This window comes from Bos taurus, chromosome 26 (genome assembly GCF_002263795.3).
Source record: "Bos taurus isolate L1 Dominette 01449 registration number 42190680 breed Hereford chromosome 26, ARS-UCD2.0, whole genome shotgun sequence".
NCBI classification, from domain to species: Eukaryota; Metazoa; Chordata; class Mammalia; order Artiodactyla; family Bovidae; genus Bos; species Bos taurus.
In genome coordinates, this window is record NC_037353.1 from 47,478,889 (window position 1) to 47,505,740 (window position 26,852).

At 52.4% G+C, this 26,852-nt stretch overlaps 1 protein-coding gene across 6 annotated transcripts in view; it reads left to right on the forward strand.

Moving 5' to 3' along the window:
* Positions 1-24,083, forward strand: part of PTPRE (protein tyrosine phosphatase receptor type E) — a 46,861-nt gene extending 22,778 nt beyond the window's left edge. For 2 of the 6 annotated variants that reach the window (XM_059881794.1, XM_005225845.5), the window contains 13 exons: positions 749-846; positions 4,601-4,720; positions 6,030-6,193; positions 8,502-8,637; positions 8,903-9,052; positions 9,392-9,485; positions 10,754-10,830; positions 11,610-11,744; positions 15,285-15,410; positions 16,619-16,785; positions 18,454-18,589; positions 21,181-21,207; positions 21,590-24,083. In XM_059881794.1, coding sequence (XP_059737777.1) covers positions 749-846; positions 4,601-4,720; positions 6,030-6,193; positions 8,502-8,637; positions 8,903-9,052; positions 9,392-9,485; positions 10,754-10,830; positions 11,610-11,744; positions 15,285-15,410; positions 16,619-16,785; positions 18,454-18,589; positions 21,181-21,207; positions 21,590-21,691 — 1,532 coding nt within the window. In that variant the 3' untranslated portion in view covers positions 21,692-24,083. Of the gene's footprint in view, positions 1-748; positions 847-4,600; positions 4,721-6,029; positions 6,194-8,501; positions 8,638-8,902; positions 9,053-9,391; positions 9,486-10,753; positions 10,831-11,609; positions 11,745-15,284; positions 15,411-16,618; positions 16,786-18,453; positions 18,590-21,180 lie in introns of all 6 variants that reach the window. The other 4 variants (XR_003032724.2, XM_024985525.2, NM_001205531.3 and 1 more) reach the window with 4 other exon arrangements.
* The last annotated feature ends 2,769 nt before the right edge of the window (positions 24,084-26,852 follow it).

Sequence of the window (26,852 nt, forward strand, 5' to 3'; positions counted from 1 at the left end):
GGAAGTAGCCCGGGCTGGGGCAGCAGCACAAGGGAGAGAGGCCCCTTTCATTCCTCCCCTGACCTCCTTACTGTCATCCTCAGGATCACAAAGTGGCTGCCGCACCTCCCGGCACTGCTGTCCCTAGTCAGGCAGGAAAGAGAGCAGCAGGCAGAGGACTTTCTTCCAGGGACACTACCTTTTGTTCAGACCCCTTCCCCAGGGACTTCAGCCTACATCTTACCAGAAAGCATCACTAGCTGTGAAGGCAGCTGGGAGATGTGATTTTTTTTTTTTTTTTCAGAGGAAAGGGGGTTAGACATGGCAGGTGGGTCAGGCAGCCGGCAGTGTGTCTCCCTTCCCCCACCCCCACACACAGTCTGATTCAGCGGTTTGGGATGGGAGGTCTTATTCTGAGGCTTCGACAAGCCCCTCCGTGGCCACAAACCACTTTGACAGCTTGCAAACCAGCTCACATTTAAACAGTGTTTGTGGCTCACGATCATCACCCAACTGGGTGCATTAACTTAGCCCCCAAGGATTTCCCAGCCCCTGGGTGGGCGGCTATCAGGGAGAGAGAGGCAGGGCCAGATGGGGAGGCTGCCCCCTACTCCAGTCCTGGGACTCTGCAGGGAGTGAACCGGCCCATCACCCCCTTCCTCAGGGCAGGTAGCGGGGAAGCAGCCGTCTCGAGGCCCAAAGGCCAGGGTGACAGGTCTGGGGCTCGCAGGGACCGCTCTGTCTGATTCGGACCATCCTCTCCTCCCAGGTCCCAAGCAGGAGACAGTGAATGACTTCTGGAGAATGATCTGGGAGCAGAAATGTGCAACCATCGTGATGCTGACGAATCTGAAAGAAAGAAAAGAGGTAAGCCCAGCCTGTTCTTCTCAGCTGCTGCTGCTTGGCTGGGGGTGTGCTCACCACTTCCTTTTCCCTTCTCCCTCCTGCTTATCACAGCAGACAAAAAAACACAAAACACCTCGGGGCTCACAGCACTTTTATCTTGAAATACATTGTCTGTGTTCCCAGGATCTCACTGTCCCAGTCAGTCAGTCAGTCAGGTCAGTCACTCAGTCGTGTCCACTCTGTGGGACCCCATGGACTGCAGCACGCCAGGCCTCCCTGTCCATCACCAACTCCCGGAGTTTACTCAAACTGAGTCGATGATGCCCTCCGACCATCTCATCCTCTGTGGTCCCCTTCTCCTCCTGCCTTCAATCTTTCCCAGCATCAGGGTCTTTTCCAGTGAGTCAGCTCTTCACATCAGGTGGCCAGAGTATTGGAGTTCAGCCTCAGCATCAGTCCTTCCAATGAATATTCAGGACTGATTTCTTTTAGGATGGACTGGTTGGATCTCCTTGTTGTCCAAGGGACTTGCAAGAGTCTTCTCCAACACCACAGTGCAAAAGCATCAATTCTTCAATGCTCAGCTTTCTTTACAGTCCAACTCTCACATCCTAGACCCCAATATAAAATGATGGAGGGATTTTCTTCTTTCAGTAGAGAGTCATCCCTGGGTGACCCACCAGTTCTTACGCCATGGTGGGAGCAGTGAATTTTAATATAGAAATTTTTTAGAACCTTGGAACATAATATGTTGGGCCTTAGACCATAAAAAAAAAAAAGTGATTTTTCCCTTATTATTCAGACCAGAGAAATGTATTGGAAAAAAACAAGGTGTATTGAAGTCGTATTGATTTGGTATTTCAATGTGTGCGATTAGCTGTTTCGACTTCAAAAAGTAATGCATACACATTATAAGAACTTGAAATCTCTATGAAGAAGTGCGAGTCAAGCTGATTCGTTTCCTAAGTGTGCCTTCTAGACAGGACTGCCCTGGGTGGGGTGCAGGCAGTGAGCCACCGGGCAGACCCCTCGTGCAATTCCTGTTGCGATGTGAGGGGCTGCAGGTCATGTCAGGAGATGACATAAAGCATAATGGAGACAGAAAATAAAACACAGCAGGAACAGTGGAGGTCCAGGAGGGACAGACCCAGATGCGCGGCCAGGCCGAGGCCCTGCTGGGCTCCGTGTCGGGCTCAGAGATGCCGAGGCCTCCTTATGCCTGGAAGGCATTCACTTTTCAACTCCAAGGACACAGACGCCTGTAGAAAAAACTGGGACACAGCATGACTGGGGCTCTGGAGGTGTGGTGAAGAGGGGGAGAGCCCCCCACCCTGGTTCCTGGGCCAGGCCAGGCAGGAGGGCTCATGTAGAGGGTGATGGTGCTGCTGGGTCTTGGAGACTGGGGCGCGGGGTGGGGGAGCTATGCCAGATGCAAGCAGAGAGAAGCACTGGGGCATGTTTGTGAGGCAGGGAGCAATCTGCTGGACCCAGAACCAGGAAGTCCATGCCAAGAGCAGAATGGCCAGAAATGCATCAAGGCACCAACCGGCGCTTGCAGCCTGGATATCAGGCTGACGTGGATGGGCGCTCCAGGGCTTCCTCAGCAGTAAGCAGAGGCCTGTGCTTTCGGAAATGAGCTCGCACTCCAGAGTTGAAAGCAGAGCAGGGAGGCAGATGGGAAGCGAGCAGCAGGCAGACTGTTCTTCTCGCCCGTTCCAGCGCGAGCGCCCGAACAGGGGTGGTGGCAAGCGGGTCAACAGGGAGACACAGCTCGGTCAGAGACATCTGTCCCAGGGCCTGTGTGGTCCTGGCTCCAGCCGGACATAGGTGCCATCCACCCTCACTCACTGGCTGGGGGCTGGCCGGCCTGTCCCCACGAAAGCCCAGGCTGCTTGGCTAGGGCTTGGGGTAAGGCGGCTGCCCTTTGGTATGGAAGAACTCAGCCAGGGCAGGAGAGGGGAGGCCGGCTGGCTGGGAGGGCAGCCATGAGGTGGCCCCCAGCTCCCCCACCACTAATTTATTCCATCCAGAAAAGCAGCGGAAAAGCCTCCAACCCCACCCCATTTCCGGTCGGGGAGTGGAGAGGGGTTTTCTTTTGTTTCGAAGCGAGCTGGGACAGGGCTGGGGAGGGCCAGCCTCCTCCTCCTCCATGTTAATCCTGCCCAGGCCCCGTGCGTGCTCTCTCACCGGAAAGAGTGATGGGCGGAAGCAGGGGGTTCCCAGGCAGGGACACGTTCCGGGGGAGGGGGGCGGGGGGGCGTTGTGGGGAAGGTGTCCCCGCGCTCTGAGCGGATGCTGCAGCCCCACGGCCCCAGACGAGGAGGATGACCTGGAGCCTGGCGTCCCCTGGGACCAGCTGATCTCTGGGCCAGGTTTTCAGGGGCTTGTTTGCAAAGAGACAGAGGAGACCAGTGCAGGGACTGTGGGGCTCAGAAGGCACCCCCATCTCCCCCATCAGTCATCTCGTTGCCACATTACTTGACACGCCCCCTCCCCCGGCTCTTTTCTCTGCAGCCTCCTACTGCATTTTTCCATCTCTGTGACTCAGACTCAGCCTGCCTTTGGGCCTCGATTTTCAGTGTCTCAGATAAAATCGTTTCTCAACAGAGTTCCCCTTTTGTTAATTGCTTACACTTCTGTTGTGGTCTCCTTGGCTTCAGCATCCTGGCTCGGTGTTGTGAAAGCTGGCATCTCATGATCTGATGGGGGCGGAGCGGGCGGGTGGAGGCGGGTGGCAGGCGGTGGTGACCGCTGTGTAGACGGGAACAGAGCACACCCTGAGCCCTGTGGGGGTCTGAGAAGCAGCCCTCGGGTCTTCGAGTGAGAGTCTGTCAAGGCGAGAGTCTCTGGAGGGTCCCCGGGAGGCCAAGACTGCCCAAACCATGACCTTCAGGGTGGGCTTCTCCTCAGGGTCCCTTCAGAGCTGCCCAGGGCCAGGCTGTGGGAGGGGAAGTTGGTGGGTGTCATCACACAAGCCTTGGGCTCTGGTAAATACCAGCTGATTCTTGTTTATAGGATTATTAATCCTCGTGGCCTGGCCTGTGAGCTGTGCCTGTTGGGCAATGTCCAGGATCAATGGCTTGCTGACGCCTGCGGCCATGGAGCAGGGAGCCCCCCAATAGGGGGACCTCATGCCTTCAAGTCCTTCTTGCAGGAGGACCCCCTGGGGTCAGGAACTGGAGGCCCAGTCTCCCCGTCTCGTGTGTGGTCCATTTGTAGTTCTGAGGGAGGGAAAGCAAAGGAAGACCTCTCTGTGACCACTCACCCATCCAGCTCTACAAATGCCTGCATCAGTCTTATCCCTGGTTGGAGAAAAGTCAGGAGCGTTCAGCTGACTACAAGTCCATGACTTCCACAGAGGGTGGGTGGGATGCAAATTAAGTTCGCCGTTAGCGCTGGGCAGGAAAAATGACCCACCGAGTCCGATGGGCAGTGTTTGGGGAGCACATGGTCCTCTGGGGCTTGACGAAGAGCCACCTAGGTGAGGCCGCTTCCACGTGGGCCCCCCTGTAGAGCAGCTCAGCCTGACAGTCCGGTCAGTATGTGTGGTTAGTAAGGGGATGAGTAACCGAGGCATCAGAGGGGTCTGATTCTGGTCTCAGTCCTGCCGTTAACCAGCACCGATGAGACGGAGACGCACCGCCCTGGCCTCTGAGGACTGCGTCACTGGAGCTGGCTGTGTGTGAGGCCTTGTGTCTGTGGCCGGGGCGGGGGGCTGCGAGGTGATGAAAGGCCCCCCGCAGACCTTCTGTTTCTGTCCGCGTGTCCCACGCAGGAGAAGTGCTATCAGTACTGGCCGGACCAGGGCTGCTGGACGTACGGGAACATCCGGGTGTGTGTGGAGGACTGCGCGGTGCTGGTGGACTACACCATCCGGAAGTTCTGCATTCAGTCTGTAAGCACGCGACTTCCCGCAGAGGCAGGCTGGCGAGGAGAGACGCGTGTGTGCTTACAGTAGGGAGCACTGGCCGCACCCCAACAGCCCCACCCCTACCCCCACTCCCAGCAGCTCTCACAAGGGGAGACGAGGCTGGAGGCAGTGCCGGGCGGGGACGCGGGACGCTCCCTTGTGGGCCACAGATCTGAGTCTACAGGCGGCTGACAGGCAGGAGCACGTGACCTTGAGTCAGGGTCTCTGGCTCCCAGAAACCACCTGGGTGGAGGAAGTTGAGACAGTTGGAGCGTCCTGGGGGTGTGGGAAGGGGTCCCCTACTCAATTACACAGGGCCGTTTCACACACTGGCATGGAGACGTGAGGTTTTTCCTTTCTTTTTTTTTTTTTTTACAGTTTCAAAATTTTATCTGAAACATTTCATTATTTTTCAAACTCTTTTCCTGCTAGTCACTCCTCCCCGAGATGATTTAAGGCAGCCTTAAATAAAGACACCTGTAGGCGAGGCAGATGAAATAAGAGATTTCAGAGATTAAAAAAAAAATCAGAAAAAAGCAGAAGGTGGTGTTATCAAGAATCAAAGGTAGAGTGATGGGTGTGGTTAGATCACAGAATATGAGCCTGAGCTTCCTAGAAGCCACAGCAAAAGAGGAGAGACGATGAGTTTTATCATATTACTGTCCCCAACCTTGGCCTACCTCCTCCCAGAAACACAAACGTACACACACACACACACACACACACACACACACGCTTCCAAATACACTATATAACTTTCCATGGCTTGGGATGAGAACCGGACTCCTCGGCTCTGGGTAAGAAGAGTGGAGAGAGGTTTTGAGGGAAAGGTTGGGGTGGGGTGGGGTCTCCCAAGGGTAGACCAACCAGATGTTTTCCCCACAAATCAAGCCGCTTTTAAGAGTGAAAGCTTATGCTGTTGGCAGTTACACGGCAACATGAAGTCGCGGCAAACTGGGACGCAGCCAGCCTGCTGGCCGACGGGTCCGTTAGCCCTGAGGCCGGCTGCAGGGAATTGCCTGGCTGCTGGGGTCTGGCCCAGCCTGGTCCTGGCCCAGGTGACCGTGGGCCCTGCTATGCTGTTCCCGCTGCTGTGGGGCCAGTAAGCATCAGGGTCTCTCACTCCCGGGCATCCAGTCTTCACTGATGGGCCCCTCTCTGCATGAGTCCCCACGGTGGCTCACGCCTGGACGGCAGAAGGGTACCTCGAGCAAGTGTCCTGGAGCCATGATGCTAGGGGTGGGGAGGGGGCAGGGGCCGTCCCGCCCGCTCACGTCTCCGCGTGTCCCCACAGCAACTCCCTGACGGCTGCAAAGCGCCTCGGCTGGTCTGCCAGCTGCACTTCACCAGCTGGCCCGACTTTGGGGTGCCTTTCACCCCCATCGGCATGCTCAAGTTCCTGAAGAAAGTGAGGACGCTCAACCCCGCGCACGCCGGGCCCATTGTGGTTCACTGCAGGTGCGTGTGGGGTGGGGCCAGGCGGCCCCAGGAAGCATACAGCCCCTAGTGGGACAGTGACCAGTGGGCAGACATCAGGGTGGGCAGAGGGGCGGCTGGGGTGACCTGAGAGTACCTCCCAGACACTGGAAGCAGCTCAGAGAATCCCTCAGGGCGAGAGCCGGAGGGATGCTCTCCATCCGGGGAGGCAGAGCCCTTCATCAGTACCACCTGTCAGGGAACCTTAGTATCAAAAGCAGACAAGCGCCTTGTGACCCGGCACAGCACGCTCCTCTGAGCCACTGGCTTTGCGGAGTCTGGGGCCTGGTCCAGCCCCGCCTGGCCCTCTCAAGGGGGCAGCCCCCATTCTTGCTCAGACTTCCTGAAAGCCAGAGTTGGTGTGTCGCTTCCACTGAACACCTGTGTGGCAGATTTAGAGCCCCTGTGTCCCTGGAGGGCAGGTGCCTCTTGTCCCTGGCCGGGCCCTGATACTCGGAATGACCCCATCTGTAACAGCCAGAAACCCCATGTCCAGTGGAGAGTTACAGCCAGTGAGCAGGACCGTCCATCCTCCAGCCGGGAGGGCAGGGCCACCGGCCTGAGTCCCTGCACAGGGAAGCCCCTCGGAGGTGTGGACCCGTGGTGGCCCCAGCTAGAGGGGACACTGGTCAGCAGCATGTCCTCAGGGCGGAGAGTTTGAATGGCCCATGGCAGGCAGGCGCGCTCCAGTTCGCATCAGCTGACAGTCAGCCGGCTGGGCTCCAGACGGCAGGGATGAAGGAGCCGCCTCTGCGTGGGGTCAGGGCTGGCTGCGGGCATTGGTTCAGCTCTGTTTTCTTCTGATGCCTCCAGATTCCCTGGTGCTGGTGGAACCTCAGCGCCTGGCCCCTCCCCTGCTCGCCTCCCCGCTCGCTGTGGTGCTGGGGCAGGCCATTTGCCCTTCATCTTGGTTTCCGCCCTCCGCTGTCTGTGGCCCCTTCCACGCACCTGTTGGGTGGGCTGTCTTGACCTGGCTCTGCACCTGACGATCGTCTCATTCTTTGTTTGTAAAGAACTAAGACTCTTGAAGGAGCCCCTCATGTCTCATCCGCTCTCCCCTCCCCGTGATGAGCAGGGAGTCTCCGATGGGGCAGGGCTTCATTGCCTGCCTAGTGCCATTTTGGAGACAAGCTGGAAAGAGTGGTGCCATCCTCCCTGCCAAAAGAGGAACATGGTTGGGGGGGTGCTTCATTCCTTCAGTTGTGAACCTTCTGTTTAAAAGATGACTTTCTTTTTTTAAAAGAGGCTAATGCCGCAGTGGGTTGGCGTGCTGGGGGCAAGCCCAGTTCAACCTAGAGACCCTGCACCCGTGGCTGCTGTGTGCAGTTGTGGTCTGGACCATTAGGGGTTTTTTTCATCCTGCGGATGTTGGCTGAGTTTGTTTGTGTGCCTGCTGAGTCCTGGGTGTTGGGGAGACACATATGGACAGCCTGCATTGGTTGGAGGGGATCTAGATGGACAGGTAGGGTGGAGGTGGGAGGATGTGCAGAGACCGCCATGGGGAGACCATTGGGGAGAAAGGAAACCCAGCCCAGGAGTGGCATCGAGCAGCTTCCCGAGGAAGGAGACCTCTCAGTGGAGCCCCTGAGCACTAGCTGGCCCCAGCCAGCCGGGGGTTCAGGGTTGGGGTCACAGACAGAGCCAGCTGGTGCCCCAGTTTGTATGACCTTGGCTCTAGGGCCAACAGACCTGGCCTGGAGTCCTTCTTTCTTATGAAGAACCTGGAAAACCACATCAAGTGTGACAATAAAAAAAAATCCGGTTGCACAAGTGATCATGAGGAGACAGTGTTCGGTAATAGAAGAAAAATTACCGTACAGTTCACACAAAGCTTAGACAGCGGCCCTTTTCCGGAAGCCTGTTAGCAGTCTCCAATCCACCTACAGTTGCAGGACCTGCAGGAGACGCGGGTTTGATCCCTGGGTTGGGAAGATCCCCTGGAAGAGGAAAGAGGAAATGGCAACCCTCTCCAGGATTTCTGCCTGGAGAATCCCATGGACAGAGGAGCTTGGCGGGCTACAGTCTCTAGGGTCTCAGAGTCAGACAGGACCACAGTGACAGCTCGCTGGCCCTTGAAGGAAATTTGAGATCTTGTCCCTGAGATTTGGTGCCCTCCGGTGGCCCTACTGGATTTGTCTTTATTAACGGAAGGAAGTTTGTGCGCCGTGAAGAGGTTCGTCTTCACTGAGGGTGGCGTGTCCTCCAGTCCGGACTGCAGGCGTGTTCCAAGTTCCCATCATCGCAGTGGGGACCGGGGACTCATGACGTGGCCTCTTCCTCTCTCCCCAAGCGCGGGCGTGGGCCGGACGGGCACCTTCATAGTGATCGACGCCATGATGGACATGGTGCACGCAGAGCAGAAGGTGGACGTCTTTGACTTCGTGTCCAGAATCCGCAATCAGCGGCCTCAGATGGTTCAGACAGACGTGAGTCATGCCTTCCTCTGGCCCAGCCACCTATGCTGGTGTGAGCTTGGCTCAGCAAACCCCGACGCCCCGGGACACGAGTCAGGTGCATGCAGAGTGGTGCCTGGCCGGGACCATGTCACCCCGGCCCTCTTCAAGGCCGCAGATGGTCACTACAGACAGCGCTTAATCTGACGTTCCCCCCAACCCCTTCCCCTTTGCACAAAAAGAAAGGGTCCCCCTACTCCAGGGGCCCCCCTTGGAGTCCATCTGGGTCTCCCTGCAGATGCAGTACACGTTCATCTACCAAGCCTTACTGGAGTACTACCTCTATGGGGACACCGAGCTGGACGTGTCCTCCCTGGAGAAGCACCTTCAGGCGCTGCACGGCCCCACCGCCCACTTCGACAAGATCGGGCTGGAGGAGGAGTTCAGGGTAAGCGCCAACCTGCTCTCAAGGAGGACCAGCCTCATTCACACAAAGCTGCTTACAGCTGCTTCCTCCCTTAGGAATCCCTGGAAAAGTAAGGGGGTCCGTCCTGCCCATGACTTTCAAGGGAGGAACAACGGGGACTTTCAGAGCTCTGCAGCCATGTTGGCGGGTGGGGGGAATATCATACATGCACATTTTATCTCCCAAGACTCGGGCCATGTCTGGAGATGGAGACAGTTTCCTCTGAGCGGGTGTCCTTGATGGCAGTGGGGTTAGAAGGCTGAGCAGTCTCTCGGGAACATCAGGGTTTTAACTGCGTGGCTGTGTCTCTCTTGGCTGCAGAAACTGACAAACGTCCGCATCATGAAGGAGAACATGAGGACAGGCAATCTGCCCGCGAACATGAAGAAGGCCAGGGTCATCCAGATCATTCCATGTAAGGGCCGCCCGCGGAGGGCAGGCGCGCGCAGCAGGCGCTGTCGGCGGGCATCCTGGGGCTTCAGTCGCTGGAAGGTCGTTGACCACCTGCTCCTGTAAACCGGGGGTCCGGGGTGGGGTGCCCTCGGGGAGCTCTGTCAAGTGTGGGGAAGAGAACGCCCACCTGTGAAGACATGAGTGACCTAGGCTGTCCCACGCGTGTCAGGCAGGCATCTCGTGACCTGGACTTGGAGGCAGGACAGGGAGGGGGACTTCCTGGAAATGGAAAGATGAGCTTCGGGCCTGACGTGGTGCCTCCTGATTCTACGAGATGCCATCCTGTCTTCCCCCAAGCGGGTGGAGGCACGACACCCCCCTGTACACAGAGTGGGGTCCTGGCCCATGCTGTGCAGCCGGATCCGAAGGGAGCTCAGCTGAGATCTTCCAGGGAGAAGCCTTGGGGCCGGCACACCGTGGGCAAGGGAGGCATCGGGCGCTGGGCAGCCTGAGGTCTAAGGGGACGGAAAACCTACAGGCCTGGTAGAAGCAGAGGCATCGGAGGAACCCCAGGGGAAGAGAGGAGGCGGAAGGGCTCACCCAGACCTCCCCTCCACATCCTCTCCTGGACTCCAGCTCCTGCAGCGGCAGGCCCTCACATGGACCTGCCCAGGCCGGCAGTGCGTGGGTCTGGGCAGGCCCTCTCCAGCCTCAGACCCCGGGGGCTCTATGGCTGTGATGCCTCTGGCCGGCTACGCCAAGTTGCCTGGCCGGCCACACTCCTTTGACACCTTAAGTTTACTTTAATGCTTACGTTTTGGTATGAATGACCTCAATTTAGGGCTTCCCTGGGCACTCAGCTGGTAAAGAATCTTCCTGCCATGCAGGAGACCCAGGTTTGATTCCTTGATCAGGAGGATCCCCTGGAGAAGGGATAGGCTACCTGCTCCAGTACTCTTGCCTGGAGAATCCCCAAGGACACTGGAGCCTGGTGGCCTACAGTCCACGGGGTTCCAATGAGTCAGACACGACTGAGCGATTAAGCACAGCCCAGCACCTCAATTTATGACTGATGAAGACAATGAGTCAGTTATTTGAGAACTTTGCTCACAAAACACAGCTTCCCCCGGCCACTTGAAGGAACCTAGTTTAGGAAGGAAACCTTCCAAGGGGTTGACTGTATTTAGTGATTTTATCCATAAGCTTTGTCTCAGAAGCTCCTAACAGCGAGTTCAAGTTTGCCAGGCAGGATGGGGTCGCTTCTGACCCAGGGGATGCACTGCTTTACAGATGACTTCAACCGCGTGATTCTCTCCATGAAGAGGGGCCAGGAGTACACAGACTACATCAACGCGTCCTTTATAGACGTAAGTGCCGGGCCCCCGCCGAGCCTGCGTGCCTGGCGGGGACGCAGCTCCTTTGCCCCATGATTTCAGTCTCTTCAGCTACTTGCTTTCACAATCAGAAAGGGTGGACACGCCCCCAGAAAGCCAAACCAGTTCATTAGCAAACACTTGCTGAAAAAAAAAAGGAATAAGGAACTTTGAAGTAGAGGATGTACGTGCACTTTTAAATAATTGGCTGCTTTTCCATTCTGCCTTTAATACGTCATAGCTTCTCTTTTGCTCGGCTGTTACACTCCAGCCCTCTGTCCCTGCTCATTCGTGCTTTCTGTCCTGTGACCACAGTTCAGTTCAGGCCCCATCACAGCCTGCCTTGTGCACAGCGGAGCTAAATGGGTGGGAGACAGCATTGCAGTCAAGTCTGTGCTCGGATTCTGGTTTACAGATGAGAGAACACTGTGCCGGAGAGGGGGTCACGTGGGCACCAAGCCAGGACTGGGGAATTAACTCACTTCCTCTAACTCCGCACCCTCTCTGCCCTGCCTTGATGCTAAGTTAGCTGTGACACATACAGACGCATTAATAGAATCGAAGCCAGTCCAAGCAAGGGTCCTGTTACATCCGTACAGAGGTGAAGGGGCCCCTTGACCTGTTTTCTGAGCACGTGCCATCTGGGTCTCGGCTCAGGCCCCGGAAGCCTGAATGCCGTCCCTCCTGCAGCCCTGGGCTGTCCTAAAGCCACATGTCCCAGCGTGGGAGAGCGGTGGCAGGAAGCCAGACTTGAACCTGTCTCCCATTTGAAGGGCTACCGGCAGAAGGACTACTTCATCGCCACCCAGGGGCCCCTGGCGCACACGGTGGAGGACTTCTGGAGGATGGTCTGGGAGTGGAAGTGCCACACGATCGTGATGCTGACCGAGGTGCAGGAGAGAGAGCAGGTCAGCCCGCCCCCCACCCCCGCCCCAGCGGCCTCCAGGGCTGCTCACACCCACCAGGTGCAGCCCACCCGACGGACTGCCTGTCCCCTGGGAACGCCTCACCTGCCATCGGCTGTGAGGCCAGGCCACGACTACTGAGGAGGGAGAGAGGCTGCAAATGAAAAAGGTTTTATTTCAACTCCTTCCCCCGCCAACTCCAGTTCATTGTAACTATCCACTGGCTGTTGTTCTTAGCCTATATTTTATTTAAAGTGAAGTCGCTCAGTCGTGTCCGACTCTTTGCGACCCCATGGACTGTAGCCTACCAGGTTCCTCCGTCCATGGGATTTTCCAGGCAAGAGTACTGGAGTGGGCTACCATTTCCTTCTGCAGGGGATCTTCCTGACCCAGGGATAGAACCCTGGTCTCCCGCATTGTAGGCAGACGCTTTACCGTCTTAGCCACCTTTAACCAGCCTTGAATTTCTGCCATTTTGTGTTTGCCACAAATACATATTTGGTCACAACCTGTTGAAGGAAAAGACCTTTACTCACTTTTCTTGGGACAAAAAGACAGAGGTATTGAAATGTGTGCCTAATTAATATAGTCCTGGTAGAACTGAACGGGTTAAATATTTCTTTTCTCCCAGAGATCCATCCAGAGGCACATAGTCTTCTTGTTTTTATTTAATAAAGCATCATCCAAGTGAGAAACCAAACTGTTGCTGATAACATACACTTACCTAGGCGTTCTCCCAAGAGGCATCCACTACCCTGAAGTCGTGGGGTTTTACTTCTTTGCCTTTTTAAAAACAGTTTTATTGGGATATAACACACATATCATGCAATTCCTCTTTCTAAAAGGTATAGTGCAGTGGTTTTTAGTGTGTTCACAGAGTTGTACAACATCACTAATTCCAGATCATTTTCATCACCTGAAAAGAAACCCCATACCCAGGAATGATCACTGCCTACTCCCCCCTCACAATCCCTGCAACCACAGATTAGTTACTTTCTGAGTGTGAATTTGCCTCATCTGGACATTTCATATAAATGGAATCACGCCACCTATTTCTCATGATTGAGCACTTTCACTTAGCATGTTTATAAGGCTCATTCATGAATCAGTTCCTCACTCTTTTTTTTAAATAGTATGGCCCTAAATTTTGTGTATTCATCCATTAGTGTTTGGACATTTGGGTTGTTTCACTTTGGGCTGTTACGAATACTGTTTTGAACATTCATGGACAAGTTTTTACGTGGACACACAGTTTTATTTCTCTTAGGTAGATGCCTGGGGCTGGAACTGCTGGGGCCTGTCATAACTATATTGCAAACTCATATCACTTAACTGTGCAAGCGGCCCCACCAGTAATGTACAAGTGTTCCAGTTTCTCCCCCTCCTCATCAACACTTATAATTACCTTTTTAATTAAGCCCTCCTAGTGGGCGTTTCCTTAGCTTTTTAAGAAATCTTTTTTTATCGAGTAAATATATTCCTCAAGAAGCTACTATTTAGTTTTGTCTGCTTTTCAACTTCATATAAGAGGGCACCACTAAGATATACAATGGGGCTTCCCTGGTGGCTCAGCTGGTAAAGAATCTACCTGCAATGCAGGAGACCCGGGTTCGATCCCTGGGTTGGGAAGATCCCCTGGAGAAGGGAACGGCTACCCACTCCAATATTCCGGCCTGGAGAATTCTACAGACTCTACAGTCCATGGGGTCACAAGGAGTCAGACACAACTGAGTGACTTTCACATAAGGTATACGGTCTTCCGAGACTTGACTTTTCCACTCAGAGTTATGCATTCAATATTTTGCTGTGTTGCTGCCTGTAACTGTGGCTCATTCACCATTATTTCCTTCTGCTCCATGACACAAACTGTACATCCTGTATCCATTGACTTGCCCCTCCTTCTGCCACGGGCATTTGGGTTGGTTTCATTTTGTTGTTTTACAAACAGTGCTGTGGGTACTTTCTCGTATGTGTCTCATGATGCACGCGGAATTGTACGGTTCAGAGACAAAAATGCCACGTTGGAGAGTGTGTGAACGTTTGAGTTGGCAGGGCAGTTCCTAACGACTTTCCAAAGTAGTTATGGTTTTCAAAGCAGACCCTGGATGAACGTCATTCTTCTACATGCCTAGGATGGTCTGGCATCCTCATTTTTGTTAATTAAATAGGTATAAATATCCTCTCTGTGGCCTTGATTTGCATCTCTCTGATCCCTCTGAGGGAGAAGGCAATGGCACCCCACTCCAGTACTGTTGCCTGGAAAATCCCATGGATGGAGGAGCCTGGTAGGCTGCAGTCCATGGGGTCCCTAAGAGTCGGACACGACTGAGCGACTTCACTTTCACTTTCCACTTTCATGTATTGGAGAAGGAAATGGCAACCCACTCCAGTGTTCTTGCCTGGAGAATCCCAGGGATGGAGAAGCCTGGTAGGCTGCGTCCATGGGGTCGAACAGAGTTGGGCATTATTTAAGCAACTTAGCAGCAGCAGTAGCAGATCCCTCTGAGGTCAGGCATCACTTTGTGTATTTATAGATGATGACATGTTTCCTCTTGGTCAAAGAGCCTGTTCATGCCTTTCACTCATTTTTCTTGTGGGTTGTTTGCACTTTTCTTATTGATTTAGAGGATTTCTTTATATATTCTTGGTACTGATTCCTTGTTGCTTTTATGTATTGCAAGTATCTCATCTCAGTTGATGGCCTGTCTTTTTACTCTCTCAATGTCTGTTGGAGTTCCCCAAGTGGCTCAGTGGTAAAGAGTCCGCCTGCCAACGCAGAAGATGCTGGTTTGATCCCTGGGTGGGGAAGATTCCCCTGGAGGAGGAAATGGCAACCCGCTCCTGTATTCTTGCCTGGAAAATCCTATGGACACAGGAGCCTGGTGGGCTGCAGTCCATGGGGTCGCAAAAGAGTCACATACAACTTAGCGACTAAGCACCAACAAAATGTTTATTGATGACATAGGGTTAATTTTAATATAATCTGATGTTGAGATCTTCTTTGTCATGGTTGGTTAGCTTTTTGGGGTTCTTGTCTGGTAAACCTATACCCCAAATTGAAAAGATATTTTTTCTAAGGCGTTCACAGTTTTATTGTTGACTTCAAGTCTTACCCTGCCTTGGTTTGTCTTTATTAAACTTCAAGTCTGCCATATACAGTTATGCAGGTTGCACACTGCCCAACTCCAAGAGGGGCTGGGGCATTCATATCAGCCCAGGCAGCTGAGCCAGGCAGGTGAGTTAGGGCTCCAGCTCGCTTTTCCGTACAGAGAGCGGACTCTCCAGCTCCAGTTACTGGCGGGCCCCTCCGCTGTGGCCTGTCATTGCTGTTCTGTGTCTGTTCCTGAACTGTCCGCTTTGTTCCCTTGGTCAGCAGGCACTGGTAGCATTCATATTTATATTCATATTTATGTTCATGAGTTAGTTTCCTGTTCAGATTAAATACATTAAATGGTTTCACAGCACGCCTGCATCCTATTGTTAAAACTGCTGGCAGCAAGTTCTTTATTACAAGACTTAAAACATTTTTATTTCATCCCCCAGGATAAATGCTACCAGTATTGGCCAACAGAGGGCTCAGTGACTCACGGAGAAATAACGATCGAAATAAAGAGCGATACCCTTTCTGAAGCCATCAGCATACGAGACTTCCTGGTCACCTTCAATCAGGTATTGTTACCAGAAACCTTTAGTCTCTTATGGACAGAACACCCTGCAGCTGTCGTGTGGGCTCTGTCTTTGTGCCAGAATGTCCTGTCCCTCAGACTTTTCCAGATCCCCACGTTCGTGTCAGTGGTCAGTATGGGCAGTCGGCAGCCGTGTTACCAAGTGGCTGATCTCTCGTAAGATCGTCCCCCAGCTCCTTGCTGGAGCCCAGGGATGGTGGGGCCAGGTACCCGACTCCAAGAGGCATCCTACCGCTGCCCAGTCCCTGGGAGAAACAACCATGGGTCAGAGAGCAGGAGGAATGAATGCGTGACGCCACAGAGGCCTCCTGGGCTTCTCTGCCAGACCCCTTCTCAGAACCTCCCACCACCCCTCACCAGCCAGGTCTTGGGAACTCTCCCTGTGTGTCAACCATGGGTAAAATGACCTACCTGTGGGATCTGATTCCGAGTTCAAGACGGTCAGTACAGAGAAACCCAGCTTTGCCCAAAGACTTGGTCTCCTCCACATGGATCACAGAAAGACCCAGGGCCCCTAGACTGAAACTGCTTATCCCCAGCCTTGAAGAGACATGGTGGGTCCTGAAAGTCAAAGTCACCCAGTTGTGTCCAACTCTTTGCAATCCCATGGACTATACATTCCTTGGAATTCTCCAGGCCAGAATACTGGAGTGGGTAGCCTATGCCCGTCTCTTGGGGATCTTCCCAATCCAGGGGTCGAACCCAGGTCTCTCACATTGCAGGCAGATTCTTTATCAGCTGAACCACAAGGGAAGCCCAAGAATACTGGAGTGGGTAGATATCCTTTCTCCAGGGGATCTTCCCGACCCAGGAATCAAACTGGGGTCTCCTGCATTGCAGCAAGATTCTTGACTGAGCTATCAGGGAAGTGAGTCCTGGCTTCTTACAAAACACGGATGATTCTTGTCATCTCAAGAAAAACTGCCCAGGATCCCATAACGGGGTCTGGCAGGCCCTGTGGGCTCCGGGGAGCATCCTTTGACTGTCATGACCCCCACCCAGAAAGAGGCACGGCTGGCCTTCTGCTTTAGGGTGACCACAGCCTACGAGTAGCCAGCATCTGGGAGTCCAGCCAGATGAGAACTCCACTGGCTGCTCCAGATTGTGGCCCGAATCCCCCCCGGGTAGGGTTGGGAGGGCGGCCGGGTGACTGTGACTACTCAGCCCTGAGACGCTCTTCCCGCCCCGCAGCCCCTGGCCCGGCCGGAGGAGCAGACGCGGGTGGTGCGGCAGTTCCACTTCCACGGCTGGCCCGAGATTGGGATCCCGGCTGAGGGCAAGGGCATGATCGACCTCATCGCGGCCGTGCAGAAGCAGCAGCAGCAGACCGGCAACCATCCAATCACCGTGCACTGCAGGCAAGTGGGCCCCGGGGCGCCCCCTCCCGGTAGGCCTGACATGGACCCCACGCCCAGTGCACCGCTCCCCTCAGCAACCCTTCTCTGGACTGTCTTCTTCACCTTCCCCCTCTCCCAGACTTAACACAAACGCGTAAATATCTTCCTAGACTTGCAGAAGCATTTGGTGAGGAGGAGTCAGGAAGCGACTCAGACACGTTTCTTTGTGCTTTTTAAGTCATCAAAAAAAAAAAAAGAAACATTTCCAAGCATAGCTCAGACAAACCTTGAACTTGAATTATCTTTGTTTTGAAAGACCGGCGGGGCTCTGGCTGGCATGCCCACCCAGCACAGCAGGAAGCTTTTCTTGAACTACTCAGGGATGTCCAGGCCGGGGTCCATAACAGAGGGTCCGCAGCCCCAGCCCATCCTGACGCCACTCAGCCTGGCTCCCAAGCCCCCCACCCCCCACCGTGAGGAGAAGGACCCACCGGGGGGCACCTGGATGCAGCAGGACACCCCGCCCCCCCCCCCCCCCCAGCAAGAACCTTGATAAACAGCTCTATGAGGCAGAGGGTGAATCCTATGGAGACGTGCCAGCTCTCCTTCCTTCTGGCCCAGGCCCTCCTGCTGGCAGGGACCTTGATCACCCTTGCAAAACTCTTCCTGCGGGAGCTTGGGGTGTCTGATCTTGGGGTGGGGTCTGATTTGCTTCTAAGACTGCACTTCTGTGCCTCTGTCTACATGTGGTGCCCATTTCTCTGACTGCCACTCGCCCCCACCCGCTTACCCCTCGTGTCAACAAAGCCCGGCTTAACCTGGAAGATTGGTCTGGCCGCTTTCCTGACCTTGGACCCAGAGATGCACCCTTCGGGCACGGCCAGCAGGGGGTGCACACACCTAGGTTTTCAGTCCCTGGTGCCTTCGTAGATGTCCTTTAGAATAAATGAGAACTGAGTTCCTTCTTGTTCCGCCTCCGCAAACCCAGACTGAACGTTATAGGTGTCGGGCACCAGGGATGCCAACAAAGATGAGCGAAACCCACAGTCGGGATTTGGGGCCCCCGTGGGAACCCCGCGTCCACCGAGGGCTCCGTGGAAGAGGCCAGCCAAGCCTGCCTCCGTTAGGCCTGCTCTCTCTCCCAAGAGGGTCTGCTTCTGTAGGGTTTATCCGAATGATTCTGCTAAGTAGAGGAGATGCAGACCTTCACTGTCGGGATCTGACCCTTCCTGCCAGGAAGCAACCCTTTGTCCAAGCAACCCTTCCATCCACCTGCACGCCTCCCGTCTCGGAAGGTGGTCCCTGCACAAACGGGGAGTCTGGGCCAGGATTGCAGCTCCCTACGCCTGAACCGGGAAGGGTTTCGCTCCTAAGAAGTTTCCAGGTGATGTAGCTGCTGCCCGTCCAGGGGCCATCCTCTGAGAGTCCCCCCGACAAGGAGGAAGGGAAATGGGTCCACCAGCTTGAAAACTCGTCACTGGTTCTGATCTGACTCATGTTACATTTAGGCCTGTTCTTGAGGACTTCTGTGTTTGCTGACTCCCAGTCCAGAGCCAAGCTACATATAAAATGGTCGTTTAAAGAGCCAGGCTCCGGTCATTCAGCCTGGCTTGCAGGGCCTGCTGGAGGCTGTGGGTTTCTCGTGCCCACGGGCGAGTTTCGGTGTCTTACTCCGTGTTCTCTCTGCAGTGCTGGAGCTGGGCGGACAGGGACTTTCATAGCACTCAGCAACATTCTGGAACGGGTCAAGGCTGAGGGGCTTTTAGACGTATTCCAAGCTGTGAAGAGTTTACGACTTCAGAGGCCACACATGGTGCAGACCCTGGTAAGAAAGGGCTTCCGGAGGAGTTGAGAATTGTCTCATGTTGCATTTGATGTATGTTGCACTGAAGGAGTTCAAGTCCACCAGGAAGGAAGGAGGGAGGTTACGTTTCCAGGACAGAGAGCTGAAAGTCCCAGACAGCATACAGTCAAGCTTCACAGACTCCCTTCCTCCCTTGCATCGGGGTGGGGTGTGTCCCCTGGGCAGACATGTGAGGAGGGGCACAGCCCTGCCTTTGGATGATAAGACCTGTTGAACAGAGGCCCTGCTGCGCGTCAGCAAACTGTTCCTGCAGATTCCAGTCTACGCTTACAGACGTAGATGTTCACAAGCGGCGGTGACATTTACAGTCCTGATTCTTGCCATCTGCTGCCTTCCACGGGCCACGTGGACTCTTGACCTTGGCTGGGTCTCACTCAGCCTCCAGACGCTGCTCAGGGGGCTTAAGGAATCCATGCAGAGTGCAGTTGCCCATAGGTTTTCATTCATTCCGTGGTGAAAACCCACCCTTTCTGGTTTTCAGAAGAGATGAATCCCTACCAAATTCAGTGATTGCCCTGCAACAGCAAGTTCAGTTTTCAAGACTATTATAACCCGTTGCTTTTCCCAAGAAAAGTGAAAGTGTTTGTCATGTTCGAATTTTTGAGACCCCCCATGGACTGTAGCCCACCAGGTTCTTCTGTCCGCAGGATCCTCCAGGCAAGAACACTGGGGCGGGTTGCTATGCACTTCTCCAGGGACATATTTATTTTCCCCAGTTCAGTTCCAGTTCAGTTCAGTTGCTCAGTTGTGTCCGACTCTTTCTGACCCCACGGACTGCAGCACGCCAGGCCTCCCGGTCCATCACCAACTCCCGGAGCTTACTCAAACTCATGCCATTGAGTCGGTGATGCCATCCAACCATCTCATCCTCTGTCGTCCCCTTCTCCTCCCACCTTCCATCTTTCCCAGCATCAGCGTGTTTTCCAATGAGTCAGTTCTTCACAGCAGGTGGCCAACGTATTGGAGTTTTCCCCAAGGCTTCCTATCTTAGGACTTGCCCTCCCAGGCCCCTGGCACAGCCCACTGGTTCTCTATGCTCACTCAGTCCTGATGCAGGCACTTTCTCTTTCCTTCCAAGAGCTGGGTGACTGGGTGGGATCTTAGTAGCTGGAAGGGAGGACCCTGTAGTGACTCTTGACTCTCCCAACGCCCCTGCAACCACAGGGCATCAGCTTTTGGCTCCGTCTTTCTTTCCCTGCAAAGCACAGCTCTGTCCTATGCTGGCTGGACCAAGACCCCAGAAGGGCTAGAAGGGCTAATGTTTGGCCTCTTCCAAACCAAAGGCCAGTAGATTCTTGTTCAGTGTGAATTTAGGTAAGAGGCTGAACCCAAGGTGCTGGGAAAGAAGAGGAGGGGGCTAGGAGCCTCCCTTGGGCCCCCTGCTTCCCCAGCTCCCATATTCACTGGGCCAGCAAGTGACCGGGGTCTGCAAGGCTAGCTGCCGTCTGTTGTTCCTCAAACCACCGGGGTCTACCCCCATGTCTGCTTACTGTTGTGCTCATGGTTTTCCTAGACACATGGTAGGCTCACCAAGAAAGTCCAGGCATTGCCATTTTCCCCATCTGCTTCATTTCTTCCTCCCCCCAGCCCTTTGGCCGCACTGCCCAGCGTGTGGGATCTTAGTTCTCCAACCAGGGATCGAACACGCACCCCTTGCATTGGAAGCGCCAAGGCTTACCCGCTGGACCACCAGCGAAGTCCTCATTTCTTCTTTTCAGTGCTCGTTACTGGTAGTGTCACATGCCCTGCTCACCTGTCCCCCGTTAACCCATCACCTGGCTCTAGTCTCACACCCTCAAAGAGCTGCTGGAAGGTTGGAAGTCAGGCGATGTCCAAGTGTGCTTAGAAGTTAAGAGCCTCACACAGATGTGCAGTGGGGCCTTCCCAGGTGGCTCAGTGGCAAAGAATCTGCGGCCAGTGTAGGAGACACAAGAGATGGGGGTTCAGTCCTTGGGTCGGGAAGATCCCCTGGAGTAGGAAGTGGTGACCCACTCCAGTATTCTTGCCTGGAAAATTCTGTGGACAGAGGAGCCTGACGGGCTGCAGTCTGTGTATTCACAAAGAATCGGACACGACTGAGTGTGCACCCGCAGATGCAAGGCATCATTCTTTTAAATTTTAGTAAAGTTGATATAAAGCAATGCCCTTTTGTAGTGTAAATTTAGGTTTAAAAATAATCTACATTTCCATCTTATTTAACTTTTATAGATTATTTTCTTTGCATTATGAAGTTTGATGTTAGGTTTGCTATTATTTTTTCATTCCGAAGTAGTGGTTTTTAGTTTAAATATGAAAACTAGAGATCTCTCACTCAGAGAGTGAGTCCAAAATACACTGAGTTGAAACACTGACATTTTCTATGTAGAAAAGTAGATTTGGAAACGTGTGCCTAAAAACTAAATTATGTAGCAGAAGTTTATATGCATCAGGATATACAGTATTTTAATAACTGGTCAGACTTTTTTATGTCTTCTCTTTAGTGTTTCTTCTAATTAAATTAATTAAATATATCTTTAATATTATTTTAATATGTTCTTGGTTTTCTTTTTCAGGAACAGTATGAATTCTGCTACAAAGTGGTACAAGATTTTATTGATATATTTTCTGATTATGCTAATTTCAAATGAAAATTCCTGCCTTAAAATATTTTTTAATTTAATGGTCAGTATATTTTGTAAAAATCATGTTAATTTATTTCATAGTTGACATTAATATTCTTCCTAATTTCTTTGTATATATTTTGTTATGCTTTAAAGGCCACCTGCTGTAAAGTTGTTAAATCTTAAATACGCCCTTTAAAAACTGGAATAATGTATTAAGGTCAAATAATATCCCATAAAATATATATTTCTGCTAATATCATTAAAAAAGTTTTAATTTTTCATTAGATTCATATCATTTAACTTCACACAGTTAGCACCTCTAAAAATCTTAATATGCCGAGTGTGTTTATTTATGCAGGGTACTAACCACAGCTTCATTAGGAAACAGTCGAGGACTCAGAAATTAGTGGAAAATTTCCTGATACTGATTTCACAGCCCTGCGCAGCAGCAGTTTTTTGAAGGCAAACTGCTCGTGAAGATACAGTGCAAACAAGGAGTCTTGTAGACCTCAGTCTCAGTCCGTGTGGTCTCCCTTTACCTTCTAAAGATCAAAGAAGACTTTACAACCCGAGTCCAGGTCTAAAACCCTCTGGAGTAATCGGTGGCTGTGTAGTGATCCTTAAACATGCATTCATTCAAGACTGTGTTGTGACATCTTGTCGAGACAAAAGAGATGTGAAGGCCGGTCTTCCCGAGGCCCTGTGGCCTCGGGTCCCGCAAACCGGCTCTCGGAGCTTCACTCCCCGGGCGCTGCTTGCTCTCCATCTGTCTGGGTGGTTGACTCAGGTCGGAGCTTCACTCCCCGGGCGCTGCTTGCTCTCCATCTGTCTGGGTGGTTGACTCAGGTGACCCTCTGAGAGTCACACCCACTGCCCTTCTCCCTCCTCTGCCCCCACCCGCACTCCACCATTCTGCCCTGCTAGTCGTGAGCTATACCTCGAGGCACGATAAAAAGTCACTTCCCATCCAAAAGGTCAGACAGCGCATCTGACACGCACAGAGAAGCCAGGAGCTCCTCCTGGGAGAAACCGTCCGGCAACCACAAGCGATTATGCTTTAAACTTTCTGAGAAGTGTTTTGGTATTTTAGAAAATCTCTTGTAAAAGTTAAGACTGTTTGTAAGAAAAAAAAATCTTAAAATCTAGATTTATACAGTTTTTTTAAGTCCCACTCCTTAATATTTAATAAAAGGAAAGAAAGAGAAATCCTTACTGTAGACTAACTTCTTTTTGAATGGTTCCTGTTGAGACTTCTGACACTGGATAATAATGATCTCATTGCCACTCAGGATTGGCTTGTGGGGAGAAAAAAAAAAGAGGATGAACCTTGAAAGGTTTAATTTAATGGCAGCGACCTGTCTGTGGCCATCAGGTGCCTAAGCAGATGAGCACAATGTAAAAAAAGACATCTGGTCTACCTTTCTGTAATCATTTAACATGTACATTTTGGGGTACTTTTTTTTTTTGCTTTCTAAAAGAGATATGAATCTAAAGATCTAATTTGATATTTCCTCTGGTAACTGATTGCACGACTGCAACCCATGGTAGATGATGTCCTAATAACAGGCCCGCAGGTAATCAAGGTTCTTCTGCTCCTCCACGCCCCACCCAAAGGTCAGAGGAGGAGCCCAGATGGATGGACAAAAGCACAACTTTGTGGGTGCTGCCATGCCACCAGCAGCAGCCCTGGGCTCCTCACGCAGCCGACCGCCGCCCTCTCCCTTCTGGGCGCACTGTGATGATTTTGGGTCAAAGAGGAACACGGGAGGAGCTTCGCGAGACGCATCAGGTGGCCCCATTTGTTTCCATTGTCAAAGTCCCGAGCCCGAAGTCCTTCTCTGACTAAAGGGGAAGAGAGAAAACTGAGCACCGAAGCCTAGAAACAGAGCTGCTGTTTGCAGTGATGGCAACACGGGATCGCAGCGTCCAAGGGCCTGGATGGGCCAACTTCAGGAGCCTGCACTGAATGTCCTGCAGACCCTTCGTGGTCTAGCTGGCATCCGTGGCGTGGGATTAAGGTAGACCTTTTCAGGGGTGCCCTCGAGGAAGCACCCCGTTTGTATCTCCTGCCCCTTGGGCCATTGCCTGCATCTGCTGAGGCTCCACGCTGGTGGTTCTGAGAACAGAGCAAACGCCACTGGCCCTGGGGTGCTCCCTCCACAATCACAGCAGCACTTGCCTCCCCGGGGGGCTCAGTCGCCAGCCTCCGGGCCCCTGCCATCACCCCGCAGCTCTGATTCCAGCCTCGGTGGGCGCTCCAGGACTCCACATCCTGTCTGTCTTGCCCTGAAAGTTGGCACCTCCTCCCCTTGGGTCAAAGAAAGTCCGTTGTACATAACTGAACAGCGCCATGCTGGTAAAGTCATTTTTCCTTTGACGTGTTTCTCTGTTGCATGCGGTTGCATTCAAATGCCAAATAGCGATTAGAAGACGACCAATTCTGATCTCCTTGCTTTATTGGTCACTGTGTGACTCTTTACTGTTTCTCTCCATGTGCTCTATGAATGAAGACTGCGTACCAGTGTTTTAAAAGGTATTTTTATGTATTTTTTAAAACTTTTTAAAATGAGCCTGATGCCTCTGTTTCAGCATTTGGAGACATGCCTTTTTTTTTTTTTAATGTATGATTACTGATATTTCTATTGTGTTTAACTAAGTTGTGTTTAATTTATGTGCAATCTTTATAATATATGTATGTTTTCTGGTTTCAACTATCATTTTTTTTGTTTTATCCCATTTCTCATTTGATCTTGCTCTGATTCCAATGCCAGTGAATGTTGCTGAATTTGTATATGCAAATTGCAAGATCCAAAATATTCTGTTGCAAGGATAAATCTTTACTTTGACTCTCAGCCTGCGTCTCTTTCTTCAGTGAAGTCTCCTAATCTTATTCCTATGCCTTAAATCCTTCTAGATGAGACATTCATTAGGAGGTAAGCATGGATTTATGTAGACAATTTTAGGACTTGTAAAATTTAACTAAGACGTGCCACAGACACGTGTGGATGTGATGGCCAGTGCACTGGTCTTCAGAAGCCCTGAGTGGTTCGTGAAGCCTGGATTATAACCACCTTACAGAGGGCGACCTTCCTAGAGTCCAAACAGAAGCCCTGAACAGTGGTTTCTCAGAATATACAAGGAAGGTGACCGAATGCTCCGAGTCCATTGCCAGGCGGGATCAGAAAGCCTTTCCAACGCTGCTTCCCCTCCTAAAACCTCAACTCCTGTTAGGCCTTCCTTTCCACATCTATGTCTGGGGATCCCAGATCACTCTCTTTTTCAGTTTCACACCTTCCCTAATTCACACACCAGCTTCCTCTTTCAGATATTCTGGGCCTAATGTGGAAATTGAAGCATATGCTTTTTATTATTGGTAGCATTTATTTAATAAATTTTATAAGCTTTGTTGCTGCTGCTAAGTCACGTCAGTCATGTCCGACTGTGCGACCCCATAGATGGCAGCCCACCAGGCTCCCGTCCCTGGGTTTGTCCCAGCAAGAATACTGGAGTGGGTTGCCATTTCCTTCTCCAGTGCATGAAAGTGAAAAGTGAAAATGAAATCGCTCAGTCGTGTCCGACTCTTCGTGACCCCGTGGACTGTAGCCTACCAGGATCCTCCGTCCATGGGATTTCCCAGGCAAGAGTACTGGAGTGGGGTGCCATTGCCTTCTCCTAAGCTTTGTTATATTTGTTAAAATGGATCATCTGAAAACCTTTATTCCCCTTTATCTGAAAAAAATCACCTGCAATGAATCTGTTTGCTCCTACGGACCCTCTAGCTATTGGGTTTGCCTTATGGGTCTGTGGGTTTCCCAGGTGATGCTAGTGATAAAAGAACCCACTGGCCAATGCAGGAGACATGAGAAGCGGGTGCGATCCCTGGGTTGGGAAGATCCCCTGGAGAAGGAAATGGCAACCCACTCCAGTATTCTTGCCTGGAGAATTCTATGGACAGACGAGCCTGGCGGGCTGCCGTCCATGGGGTTGCAGAGTTGGACACGACTGAACACGCACGTATGGATCTGTCTGCATGTCTGTTAAATAAGGGGGGCTCACTTCTGCTCTCGGTGTGGTGGGGGCTCTTTCCCCCATAAGTGTAAGACAGCAGGAGAATGGAAGGTGCAGATGCAGCCTGAGGCAGGAGACAGCGAGGACAGGGGGCAAGGAGGAGTTTTGGAGGAGGGTCCATGAGGACAGGAACCAGCACTCCCAGGCAACCAGGGACAAACAGACTTGACCACCTGGCGGGGTACACAGACTCAGGAGGGTGTGAGGGGCTGAGAGGGAACAAACCCCAGGTCTACCCCAGAGGGGCCCGTTGTCAAATAGAAACACACCAATGCACCCCCTGTGATAACAGATCTCAGGACGGGCCAGCAGGTGAGCCGATGGCCAGGGGAGGTCAGCACCTGGCTGGGATTGGATGGCGCAGGATAGGGGCATGACTTTTAGCAGGCTCTGTGGCTTTTCCAATAATTGAAGACCATCTACAATGTGGATGGTCCCCATCACTAACCATGGATAACGGCAAGCCTTTGAGCTCTTGTCAAGCTGAGGCAAAAAAAGAAAAGAAACATGCCTTCAATCAGTTTGCATTTCCTTAACTTCTAGTGGGTTGAGCATCTTTTCACATTTATATTTCATCTCTGAATCACCAATTTGTATTTTTTATCCATCTTCCTAATTGAGTCATTTGACTTTGCCTTATTCATTTATTTTGTGTTAGTCGCTCAGTCATGTCCAACTCTTTGTGACCCCATGGACTGTAGCCCACCAGGCTCCTCTGTCCATAGGATTCTCCGGGCAAGAATACCAGAGTGGGTTACCATTCCCTTCTCCAAATTCATTTATAGTAATTCTGTTTAAAACATGGATACTGACCCTTTGTTATTCACATTATAGCCAACCCACCACAGGCTGCTACCCCTGGGACTTGCCTGCAAGTTCACTCCCAGAATCTGGTTGCATCAGGGCAGCCAGCCTCTGGGCAACAAGCATGGTCCTTTGCTGATTCTGCAGCCTGGACCAAATCCCTGTCCTGGAGTCCAGACAAGGAGGACAAGACCTGGGTGGTGGGGAGTCCCCTCCCCCAAATACCAGGGCTGTTCCTGCAGGACCCAGCGGGCCTCCTGGCTGGGAGGAGTTCCTGTCTGGCTATGGCAGTTGTGGAAATGCAGGCAGGAGGCTGGGAGCCGGCCCTCTGCCCCACCCCTTTCTGCCACTGTCTCTGGTATGATTTTCTTTCCCCCTTCCTCCCTTTAATAAAAACACTGAGTTTTAACATCATTTCGTCTCAGACGCTTCCTGCACCTGATCATCAGGGTGTAGACTTGTCAGTCTGTGGTCTGACCCTGGATGGACAAAGCTTTGTCCTGGGGGTGGGCACCTAGTTCTCACTGTGCTCTATTCCACCAGGAAGTACAGCATGACTCTGGGCCACGAAACAGGGGGACAACCTGGCCTGGGAAACCAGGGTAGGACTGAAACAGGCCTCTTGGAGGGAGTCTCACTGGAGCTGAGCTCAGAGCTGAAGGGAAGCAAGAGTGGGGAAGAGAGCAGAGGGTGTGTGTGTGTGTGTGTGAGCATGAGTGTGTGTGTGAGTAAATAGGTGTATATCCATG